The sequence below is a fragment of the Merops nubicus genome, unplaced genomic scaffold (genome assembly GCF_000691845.1).
Source record: "Merops nubicus isolate BGI_N331 unplaced genomic scaffold, ASM69184v1 scaffold22600, whole genome shotgun sequence".
Taxonomy (NCBI): Eukaryota; Metazoa; Chordata; class Aves; order Coraciiformes; family Meropidae; genus Merops; species Merops nubicus.
This window is the reverse complement of record NW_008585156.1, coordinates 1-11,980: the sequence shown is the minus strand read 5'-3', so window position 1 is coordinate 11,980 and position 11,980 is coordinate 1. Positions and strand designations below refer to the sequence as shown.

Here is an 11,980-nt window from a genome sequence, read left to right as displayed (position 1 = left end):
GAAGCAAACTGAAATTTCAATCAGAGGGTCTTTTTCTCTATCCTAACAAAAAGCCAAAGCCCTCTGTATAAAAAGGCTGCCTGGGTGGCTCTGTTAAACTGAGGGAGTGAAGCAAACTGAAATTTCAATCAGAGGCTCTTTTCCTCTCTCCTAACAAAAAGCAAAAGCCCTCTGTATACAAAGGCTGCCTGGGTGGCTCTGTTAAATTGAGGGAAGTGTTAGTTACACCTCAACTCTGCATCTCACCTGCTTTGTTCCAGTTGAGGGGTGAGCCAAGTAAAGCAAAACATGAATGTAAATACTACAAGATTTAAGAATGTGTTTTCAGGCATTTCAAGGATATGAGTCATTTGTTTCTACATTTTCTAGATTATAGTGTAGATTTAGTGGCTTTGAGTTATGTAAGGATGCAGCATGAACCCTATATCCTATGTCAGTCTGTTTACCTTAAAATGTAAATCTCTTCTGCTCTGTTATGCAATCTAGTGAAATTATTGATACCTGCTAGTTGTAACAGAGATTTCTGCCTCTCTTGCATTGTGGAGTCTTAGGTCCTGGTGCTGTATTTCAGTTTCATGGCTGAGCATAATAAATGACTTGGAGCTCCATCTAGGGATGAGAAAGCATTAAAACATCATCCAGTGTAAATTCATAGGGAAAATGTTTTAGTTAAAGCTGTGAGTCTTATCTTGAGGTGGTCTGCTGCTTTCTGTCTTCTCTGGAGTGACCTAACAGCCTTCTTGTCTTCCTCTGCAGGGTCTGATGAAGACTCTGAAGAAAAACAAGACAGTGAAAAGCCAATTGTATAGCAAATATGAAAAAACAGGTAAGCTCCTTTTGCACAGAACCTGAACATTCCTTGGTTTTTTTCCCCTTCTTAGTTCCTTCCCAAATAATCTGGTGGGCTAACTCGTGGGAGTCCCTCATCCTTGAACCCAGTCTGTCTGTCTGAGTGACCTTCAAGCAGGAACTCCTGCCAGGCTCTGCAGAGCCAGGACTTGGGGTCCTCTGCTGCTGAGTTCTGCTCCACCCAGGCCTGAGAGTTGTTCTGGAGTAGGTTTGAGAAGCTGCAGGTCTGGGGTGGGACTCCTCTAGCTTTTGTTGGTTGGTTTTACTAGGAAGGACAGTGGTAGACCAGATGTGGGAAAGCTTCTTTTGGAAGTGGTGAGAGATGCTTCTCTGGAGATGGTGATGCAAGAGAGCTAGGAAGAGATTTTCTTCTACTTCAGGTCTAGGTTAAATATACTTGTCTTGAAGACTGCAGGGGCAGAACTACTTGGGCATTTCCCCTCCTTGGTCTGTTTGATGCTACAGATGGTCACACTGGAGCAGCTTAACATTTTTGTAGTGTACTTTGGCTAAGTAGGAGAGATGATTTCTTTAGTTTGGGAATTCCTTCATTTACTTCTGGAATTACCTTGCCCTCGTGCTTTTACTTCACACACACAGCAAAGCTCAAGCTAGGGGAGGTGTTGACTGTTGAAATCTGCTGGCAGAGCAGATGACCTTTCCAACCTCTTCATTTTCAACATCTGCTTTCTTGACTCCCATCTTCATTCACCCTGACCTGTGCAATCTGTTCCAGAAAGAAAACCTCTGAGGGAAGCTGTTGGGTCTTTGGAAACTGGCACCAGAGCCTGAGGCTGACTGGCTGGTGGAGCTGCTGGCAGGAGTTACTGGTTAGAGAGCAAAGGGAAACGGTTCCCCTGTACTGTAATACCTCATAAAGATGATGAACCTTGTTGACATATGTATATTAGGTTGCCTCCCAGGTGGTATGAAAATATTTGTCCATGATGTATTTTATTCTTCAGTGATTCCTGAAGTTGATCTTCTAACGCCTAGGTAATGACTGGGAAGTGTTGTCTTGTGTAGCTAATCAAGAGACTGGTAATATAATGAAGTCAAACTTCTCTACAGTGGAAGTATATTTAATGATTGTGGGGACTCACTAGGTAAAAATTATTTTATGTTGTTGCAAATTTGTCATTAGTTTTATGTTTACTTTTTTTTTAACTCCATGCATTTCTTTTTTAATGGATATGTTCACTTTCTAAAATAAAAATGTGAAAACATGGGTAACTTGGTACTATAGTGTGTTGCTTTGTCAACTGAAAATCCAGAGGTACCAGACTCTTATTTCTTGTGAGGGGATGAGGATTCCAGTTGGCAGACTGCCTCGTAGTGCTGTTGGGCTGGCAGTAGGGAAGCAGCATGTCTTTGGTGCCTGTGTGACCTCACAAAGGGTGAGAGGGACAAGACAATGGTGTGGGGGCAGATTTCTCAGAAGTTTCTCTCTATTATTTATTTTAGTATTTTCTCTAGCTCCTTTCACAATCACTTAACCCAGTGAATTTTCTTCAAACTCAAAACATCCATGGAGATTTTATTTTAGAAACTTCAGTTGGTTTTAGACACAGCTAAAACAATTCTTTTTATTCTTTGAGCAGCAGCAGGAAAACAAGACCATTTTCTATCACATCAATATGATATGAAATCCCCTCTTTTTCTTTCCTCCATCAAGGTTGCAGCTGTATCCTCTACCCCACAAACCAGAATGTGAGGTGAATGTTTTTCAGATGTGCACCAGTCTTGCTCAACATCTCTCAAAAACTTTATACAGGTCTGGCAAGTTAGCAAGCTGCAAAATGTTGCCATCTTCTGCAAAGTGTTTAGGAGGCAAGAGGTGAGTCCTAAAAGCTTTGTAAAGCACATGTTCCACAGTCCACTTCCATGCTGCTGGGCCAGAGCCAGACTCTTCATTCTGAAATACAGGAAAAAAAACCCCCAAAGGACAAACAAACTGAAATTCTCTCTTACTAGAGGAGAGCACTGCTTAAGAACTCTCAAAAACTTTATACAGGTCTGGCAAGTTAGCAAGCTGCAAAATGTTGCCATCTTCTGCCAAGTGTTTAGGAGGCAAGAGGTGAGTCCTAAAAGCTTTGTAAAGCACATGTTCCACAGTCCACTTCCATGCTGCTGGGCCAGAGCCAGACTCTTCATTCTGAAATACAGGAAAAAAAACCCCCAAAGGACAAACAATTAAACTGAAATTCTCTCTTACTACAGGAGAGCACAGCTTAAGAAATGTTATTATGTAAAGACTGCAAATTCCACTAGTATTAGTGTTCATTCTGTACAGCCAAGTTAATGTCAAGCTCTGCAGTGTCACTTGCAGCATGGGCCAGCCTCTCTGAATCATTAACCAGACTATACTGTTAATTAATATGCATCCTTATTCCTATATAGAAATTTATCACAGCTCAGCAGGTTAAAAAATACATCCCAGACTCAGAGGGCCAAGGACTGTTGTAATATTTAGAACACTGCAATACCCAAAAGCTAAAAGGCTTTCTGAAATACTCTGTGTAAGAAGAGAATTTTAAGCCACATTGTTTCACTGGAAGTAGAGTTGGGACTGTAAAGTGTATAGTTGGGAAAGAAGAAAGTTTCCTGTGTGGTGTTAGTGGTTGGTATGACTAGTTACACACTCTTGTACCTGAGAGCTTGTCAGGTTGGCTTCATCTAGCAGATATTGCTTTCTGATGGAGTAGAACATAGCTAACTCTTTACTCAGGCTTTCAAAACACTCCTTTTCTTCATCCCAGTTTACCTGTTGAGAGAAAAAAAGTCACTGAATAGACTCTGGGCAGCAGTCAGAGACTTGAGAGGGATTCATGAAGAACTCATAGAACAAAAAAAGGGTAGAAATGGAGGCTTTCAAATCAAAATATTCTCATTCCATCAGCAGTTAGCAATGCAGAGGCCAGGCACAACTTAGCAGTAACCACAGCGAAGGAGCGTGGAGCATTGAACCGACTGCAGCCTGTCCTCGGCAGCACTTCCTTCTTCCCAAACTAGAAGCCAGCAGAGGGAGCAGTCCCTCGGTGGCCAGTGCCCTGTGGCAGCAGGGGGAGCAGTACCTCCGTGGCCAGACGAAGGACGAACATGGGCAGTCCCTCCAGCGCCGGCACGTAGCTCTCGATCAGCAGCGGCAGCCCAGTCAGGTTTCCCTCCTGCAAGGCAATGCTGCTGCTGCAGTGAAGGACAGAGATGCTCTGCCCTGCAGGAAATGCAGCAGGGCTGCTGGGTGCTAGGAGGCCCTGCCTGGAGAGAGAGCTGGGGAGGCTGCACTGCCTCTTGGATAAGATTCTAGTCATGGAAGCAGTAACTAAATTATTTTAGTTGGTAGCTCATTACATATAAACTCCTAAAAGCAACACTTTTAATGACAGTGGGCAAACCCCTGCAGTTATCTGTTACTGTAAATGCAGGATCACAGACCCATTTAGGTTGGAAAAGACCTTTTAAGATGATCAAGGCTGACTTAAGGCAGCACAGCCAGGTCTACCCTTCACTGACTGTCAGAAGAGCAGCAGTCACCTCATCAATCTCAAGAGAAAAATAATCCTTTAGCATCTCAGTCTTCTTTTTTAGAAACTCCACGATGTACTCAGCAAGACCTTCTTTTGGGCCATCTTCTTCCCCTCATCAATCTCAAGAGAAAAATAATCTTTCAGCATCTCAGTCTTCTTTTTCAGAAACTCCACGATGTACTCAGCAAGCCCTTCTTTTGGGCCATCTTCCTCTGTCCAGCCACTTTCAGGATCCTCTAAAGCAAGCATTGAAAGATCATACAAAGGAGCTGGCTCCTAAAAATGGAGAAGGGAAAACTGGTCAATGATCAAGACACTCTCCTGGAAATCTATAGATTCTTCCTTGCCAAACAAACCAATCATCATACATTGTTTCTGGCCTGCAAACAGTCCTGTTTATTTTCCAGGATAAACACTAGCAGTCAAACTATTTCTAACAGATTGTGTATTCACATTAATTATTTATCTCAATATAACAAATAACAGCAAAACTTAAAAGAGAATATTTAGAAGTGACACCAATAACAAGCAGCCAGGATGACAACTTCCAGTAGTAGCTACAAAATTAATAAGTTTCCTACAATCTATTCTTCCTGTGAAAGAAACAGAACATCACTCTTGTCAGGGAGAAACACTAGACATTTGGCTGGAAGGACAGGCTTCTTGTAAACAACTATTTTTACAATACAATGTAAAATTCTACTTACAGACAACCTTAAGACTCCGAAGTTTGCAAAGTCATAAATAAGTATCTGGTAGAAGAGTTCTTGGCTAAATTGAAGTACAAAAATAAGTTATATGGGCAGGATCACGTGTCTCCAAGTTACCATAAAGAGGAAATTAAGGAAACATCAGATGTACAGATCTATTCATATTAACAAAGATCTTCCTTTTAGGATTCAGATAGTACCTAGATGCTTACAGTTCAGTCTGTTCCTTGATTTCTGACATCATCAGCCACGTTGGTGCAGAAGTTACACCCTCAAGCGTGCAGCCACTACCAATTTCTACCCAGGTATTTTATATTTCAGCCTCTTTACTCCCTTGCTGCACTGCAGGAAGCACACAGGAGCTTGGAAAGTGCTCCTGTCTACCTTAGGCAGATTCTCTTGTTACAAAACTGATGACCTGCTTGCTGACCTCTATACAGCATGCTGTAGATGCTTCTGGAGCCAGAGAAATATCCTTCCCTCTCCCTGTCTTTCACCAAACAATAGAGTAGCTGCCACCTGAATGACACCAGCTCCCTGGGACTCCTCCCACACATGCCAGGCTCCTTTCCCCTGTTCTGAGCTGACTTTTGGACAGGCAACAGGGATATGATGTTGGTTTCCCTGTCATCTCCTTTCTCCTGATTAGCTCGGTAATGGGTGTTTAGTTCCCCTGCCACCAAAGCCCCTTTACCTGAGTTTTGTTGTGTTGAGAAGATAGAGTTTTGTCTGATACTGGACAAGAGCCCACTGAGGGTTGACACAGCCAACAAAGGAGTGATCGTGTAGCATCTCCTGGAGACCTGGAACAATCCAGGGGGTGGGGGAGAAACGAGAGGATGTAATTTCCTCTTTGCAACCTTGCCCTCGTTCATTGAGGTGAGGGGTTTGTGTCTTTTTTAGTGTTAAAGTCTCAGATTACAGTGCAGAGGACAGACATACTCCAAAGAAAACTGCAGAGCTAAAACAACTTGGCAACAAAATCTAGTATTGCCAGGCTAAATCAAGATTTTTTTAGAAATATATTAAAAGGTTAGTTATTACAGATGCCTCTTAATCTAGCTGTGGAGCATCCCCATTCTTCCTAGCAGGAAAATCAAAATAAACTGAACCAAGCCCCCAGAACACGAGCTACCCAACATTTAGACTCACTGAATAAGGTGGGTGATGTGACTCAGTGTGGCTCTGAAGGCAACTGAAAGGGTCAGGAGGGAAACAACCCCCAGGAAGAATGGCAAAATGGAGTTAAAAAGCTCTCTCAGCAGCACAGCGAGCTGACTGGGCCTCCTCCTAAAGCCCTTTTTCCTCAGCACTTCAAACAATCCTGTTTAACTGAGGGAATAACAATCCTCTTGAGAAGCAAAAGCTTCACTTACTCCCATGTGCCTGGCTGCTGATTTCCTCCTGGAGAGTCAGCACGCTGGTCAGGTTGATAATTCTTCTCCTGGGGGTGCAGGCAGCAGTCAGATCCTGCCTGCTGTCATCTTGCTCCATTTCTAGGTCCGTGTCTTCCCGTGGTCTCTTCCTGCACTCCCAAAAACAGAAGGAATCCTGTCCAATCCTGTCACTTGGAGCATCCCCTCTGTCCCCATGCTTCGCCCAGACCCAAAGCTTCCCAGAAGGAATGGCTGCTTTATTTTACTTCTGAGGCATAATGGGTTAGGAAAAGGCAGTTCACAGGAGGATTTATGCCTCTCTGCTACCACTCCCCTCAGAGATCTGTTGTTCAACTCACCGAGGAGGATCTGGCTCGGGAGGCGAGCGGCCGCTCTCGCTCAGCCCCGCCCGGCCCTCCGGGGCAGCAGCTCCCCCTAAATCCCCGACGTCTTCCATGTCAGCATCCTGCTGCCTGCCCTCCCCCTCCACAGCCCCTGGGGGAGCCCCTGGGGGAGCCCCCGGAGTCTCCTCAGAGGGGCCCGTGCTCAGGGGGTGGCTGGCTGGCTGGAGGAAAGCGTCCAGCTTCTGCTCGCGGGAGTCGGTGCGGACCAGCTGGTGGGCGTAGACTTTATCCCCGGTGCCTCTGGCAGCTCCAGAGGAGCTTGCTGCTGGTTTTACAACCTCACTGGAGGAACAGTCGGCCCCTGGAAGCAACGTCTTCGTTCAGGTAATGGGGAAGCAAGGAGAAGAGATTCAATAATAATAATAAGGCAGTTGACAACATGGTTGGTTAGCATTCCTCTCATCTCAAAGGGAAAATCTTGCATGTAAAAAACCACAAGGAAATAACATTTTTTAAAAGATAAGAGTTACAATTTCCATCCTGTGCTTCACAGAGGGATTAGGAGACTTGGATTAGAGATTAGAAAAATCTCCTTGATTTTTCCCAGTTAGATAAAATCCAAAGTGTTGTCAAACACACAGAACACTTTCCTCAGTCACAGCTCTCCCACCTAAACCAGGGCAGAAGGAAGAACAATCCACCACCTTTAAAAGCTAATATATTTGTAAAATCAAAAAGACTGATCAGATACTTGACAAGAGTTCTCACCCACTTTTTCCTCTTGTGAACATCAGCCTATTAAACCAATTTCATCCCTGCAACACTCAGCAAAGCTGTCAATGGATGACACAACTGTCAACCCTTGCACAGATCCAGCTAGAACAGTGCAGAGCTGGGATCACTTCAGATGTGCTCTCACCTGAGTGAAGTACATCCTTGAAGAATTGGAGCCCAGTAACTTGCTCTCCACGTGCTGCTGCACACGCTCTAGAATACTGTCTTCATGAAGGAAGTGGACCTCGTGCTTTGTGGGGTGCACGTTCACATCCACGTTCTGGGGGGCTATTTCCAGGCTGGAATGTAAAAAGAGGTTCCTCTGAGATTTCCCACGGATGGCAGAGAGGGCACCAAGTGGCTTGGTACAAAACACATCAGGTTTGGGGCCATTATTGAAAAAAACAGAAGTCAAAATGCTCCTGGAAGCTGCTGAGGTGACACTCCAGTCAGGGTTGTATTCAGAAATAATGGCTCTGAGGAACTCTGTTCCAAACTCAGCCTAAGAGGCAAGCACTTGTTTACCTTAGGTAGAGGAAGGGGTGTGTGCCTTTGGGCAGGTAAGCAGCATACACAGTTTCTATGGCTTTCCTCAGAGCTGCTGACTCCACCAGTCGATCTGCAACACAGAAGCCCCTTCTCAGAGAGCCCCCCAAAACACACTGCACGGCGCCCAGCTGCTCCTGCCCACCAGCATCTTCACAGGCTGGCTGATACACACATTATTTTCCCCCAGGCCTTTTTATTCCTCACATTTAGGCCCAGTCTTAGCTGCCTTCCACTTTGTAGAGTGCAAATCACACATTTAGAGGCACGTTACAATCTAAAAACCACCCTGAGATCCACAATGAACTGCAACACTTATTCTTCAGTGCTTTTAAAAACACATTTTGTAGTTCTTCAAGAAGTTTTGATCTTATTATTACATAAACAACATAAGACTGTCCAAATTCTGCCTTTTTTTCCTCTGTTAAACTTACGGTTTATGAAGAGTAAAAAGATGCATTTCTTCACAGAGTAGTTTGCATTTGTGATGTAGCCTTTCATTTTAAAAGCCAGGCTTGCATCTTCACAGCCCACTTCTATCAGCTCCCTGGGGACAGTTGGAGAAAAACAGGAGAAATTAATTCTGTTAATCAGGTTTCAATTATCTCATGTTATCTGTTGATAATTCTAATAGGAATTTAACTGTTGAAAGCATTGAAGAGGAGGACACTGCAAAGTTGCCAGCAGCCAGGGAGGAACATTCTTCTGAAGTTAACATGGAGAAGGTTCATGGGCTACATATTTCCAGCCCTTTTTGTGTTCATTTTCTAAGGCAGAATAACAAGCTAGACTAAACAGCATCTTAAAACAGGTAAAATAGCAACTTCCACTTGAAAACATGGTATTTAAGTTGAAATGGACAATTTATTCAGAACTGTACAAAGGAAAGAGGTATCACAGTGGGACAGATCCATTCCACAAGTCTACTCAATTCATTCTTCATAGCTGAAAGTTTTATAAGGATCTATTTTTTCCTGAAGTAGTAGTTACATTCTTAAAGGATGATTTGGTTTATTTGTTTTCAGCTTTTCTGCCTGGTTTCCTCAGCCTCAGCTCATGCAGCTTTTGTCAACATACAGAACTGTAAGATTTCAGAAAAAAGGAATTTGAGGAGACTTCAGAATTTATCAGCTGGACTGTGGTGAGAAGTGGGGGGAGTTTTGTGGCCTAGTGAAGGGCTGGGAGCTTTGATACACCAAAAAAAAAGTCACATAGTCAAAAGTCACAGGCAGGGGAGAGCTCTATGGCAGTGCTGCCTCTTTGTAATTCTTTGTAATTTGTAACCCAGCCTGTGTTCTTTGAAAGGGGAGGGGGAAAAGGGTTACTAGGAAGCTTCCTGTCAAAAGGCAACTGGATGTTAACATACCTGCTAACAGCATTTCCAAAGATGGACCTGATGTTGTCCACTGTCGAGGCGTTGGACAAGGTTCTCACATCTGACACAGTATCACCTTGCTAGAGGGAGCAGAAATGAGTCTCAGGATTCAGGCTGAAGTTCTAAAAATACACTAAACACTAAAATATAGCCCACTCAGGCTTATAACTCCACCTCTGAAGGTCAGGAACATAAGCAGGCCAGTAAATAATTATCAAGCATGCCACAGAATTAAGATGTTTTATTCATCATCCTCTTTCCTACAGCAATTAGTAACCAGACGCTTAAAAGCTCTGTACACTAATCCCATTCCAAAAGATGCAGTGTAGATTTTGGGGCATTTGCAGATTCAGACATCATATACACACACAACACATCCACACACGTGGTGAGGTTTATCAAGAGTTTAGTTATGTACCTTTTTAAGGGAAAAGCTGATGCCTGAGTTATGGATGGCATACCTGAAAAACAGGTAAACATAAAGCTGCAATAGGTGAAATTCAAGGATCAGCTTAGCTTATTTCTCTAAAAAAAACCCCAGATCAACATTTAATAGACCTGGTTAGTTCAGCTTCCTTGTGTGGGTTTAATTGGAACAGCAGCTAAACCTCCTCAGTGTTAACAGAGGCCCCAAGACTTTGGAGAAGGGTCTGAAAACTGTCTGGAGACCTCCCCTGCCCTGGGGGTTCAGCTGCCTGTGACCCCAGGGCCAGGTTCTGACACATCCCCTTGGCTCAGACTTCTAGGCAAGTTGCTAAGTGAGGTGAAAAAACACACCCTAAAACCTTGTAAAATGAGAAACAGGGGTCAGACTGACAGGGACAGTGAGTAACTCCAAAATTCAAGAGGAAAAAAAGCCAAAATGATGTAAAATCCTAATGGGGGGGGAAAAAAAGGATTTCACTCATTCAAATCTATCACCCTTTGCTTGCTGGAATTCTTACTAAAATAGTCCCAGACTGAATACACTGTTTCTCCTCTGGGTTATCTCTATCCAATTGCAAACTAAGAGCTTAAAAAGCCCAAAACAACAAAAAAAATGACACCAAGCACACGCAGGCCAGGCACAAAACCTGGAGCCTCCCACTTCAGTTTACCTGCCAACAACTTCTAATATTTTTGCATACTCTTCATTAGGATTTTTCAAAGCTTTCCTCCTTGTATTGACGTTGTAAAAGAGATCCTCAACCTACAGAGGAAAAGATCCCCATTAAAATTCTTTTTAAAAAAATCTCTTACCACATAATTCATCCAAATCCATCTATTGCATAGACACTAAAAAAATTCTGGGAGCATTTTAGTTAGGAGAGGAGAGGGCAGGCACAAAACCCTACCGTGATCTGAGTGCCTTGGTTTCCAGCACAGGGTTTCGGAGGGGCTTTAATTTTGCCATCACTGTAAGTAGCTCTGGGCAGAAAATGACAAGAAAACTCTGTCAGACATCTAGATTCTCTCTTCCCCCCCATTCTTTCTCTTAAAAGTAATTGAGAACTTAATAGATAGGGTCACTTATTAAAAGACAACAGTTTACCCTATATTGCATACAGAAGTAGAATTCCCTTTTAGACTCCCCAGCCCCAGCTTTATAAATACATTGATTACCTAAAACTCACCTTCACACTCTGAAATAAAAACCACTCAGACCACGTTTTCTCCCATTCTGGGTGGGTTTTTTTGTACCTTACCCCACTCAGTACAGCAGAAGCCACTGGGATAACAGGCCCATACCTGTAGGCACACTTTGCATCTGCTGTTTTAGTTGTCACTGTCACATGGGCAACGTGGCTGATGCTGGCCAAGGCCTAGAGAAAGAGAAAATGTCCTTGGAAACCTTGCTCTGGAGGAGCATCCAGCCCTCAGACAGCATCACCACACACCACAGGGAATACCACAGCTAGGTGACAGTGGCTTCCCTGGAACACTCATGGAGCTGGCTGAAGCCAGCCTCAGGAGCAGAGTCCCCTGTGAAGGGCAGGATGCAAACCTGGCTCCACCACCACACACCCCCAGGGGTTCCAGCGCCCGGGGGAAGAGCTCACCTCGCCCCTGAAGCCGTACGTAGAGATACTGGCCAAGTCTTCAAACTTCTGCAGTTTACTGGTTGTGAACCTCTCACACACAATGTCCAGATCTTCCTTCTGTGGGAAAGGGACCAGCAAGAGTCACTCGGTGTGGTTTTTTTTCCAGCTCAGCAACGTTTTTAACTAGAAATATAACGAAAAGGTAGCACGGAAGGCCAGCACCCAGCTTTGTGGACTCACTCTGATACCGCAGCCGTTATCTTGGACCTGGATGAGCTTCAGACCCCCTTCTTTAACTACCACCTGCACGCTCGTCGCTTTAGCATCCAAACTGCGGAAACGGAGACAGCGTTCTAGAGCGCAGCGAGCCCAGCGCGCAGCCCCGGGGGCGGGGGGGAGCCGGAACCCCCTTTTTACCAGTTCTCCATCATCTCCTTGATGGCGTTCGCCGGCCTCTG

General features: G+C 44.2%; 1 protein-coding gene and 1 long non-coding RNA gene across 2 annotated transcripts; one reads left to right on the top strand and one right to left on the bottom strand.

Annotated features, from left to right (window-relative positions):
• The first annotated feature begins 740 nt into the window (after positions 1-740).
• Positions 741-2,077, top strand: LOC103779154. The gene is made up of 2 exons (XR_608195.1): positions 741-826; positions 1,586-2,077. It is a non-coding gene; the product is annotated as an uncharacterized LOC103779154 (long non-coding RNA).
• A 438-nt stretch (positions 2,078-2,515) lies between these two features.
• Positions 2,516-11,977, bottom strand: MLH1 (mutL homolog 1; the record flags this gene model as incomplete). Its single annotated transcript, XM_008946785.1, has 19 exons — positions 2,516-2,764; positions 3,500-3,613; positions 3,924-4,016; positions 4,464-4,652; positions 5,084-5,147; positions 5,781-5,889; positions 6,463-6,611; positions 6,822-7,180; positions 7,726-7,879; positions 8,106-8,199; positions 8,561-8,673; positions 9,493-9,581; positions 9,920-9,962; positions 10,599-10,690; positions 10,836-10,908; positions 11,230-11,303; positions 11,541-11,639; positions 11,763-11,853; positions 11,940-11,977. Coding segments are annotated over 19 exons (2,205 nt in total), but the record flags the coding sequence as incomplete, so codon positions are not given.
• Between the last annotated feature and the right edge of the window lie 3 nt (positions 11,978-11,980).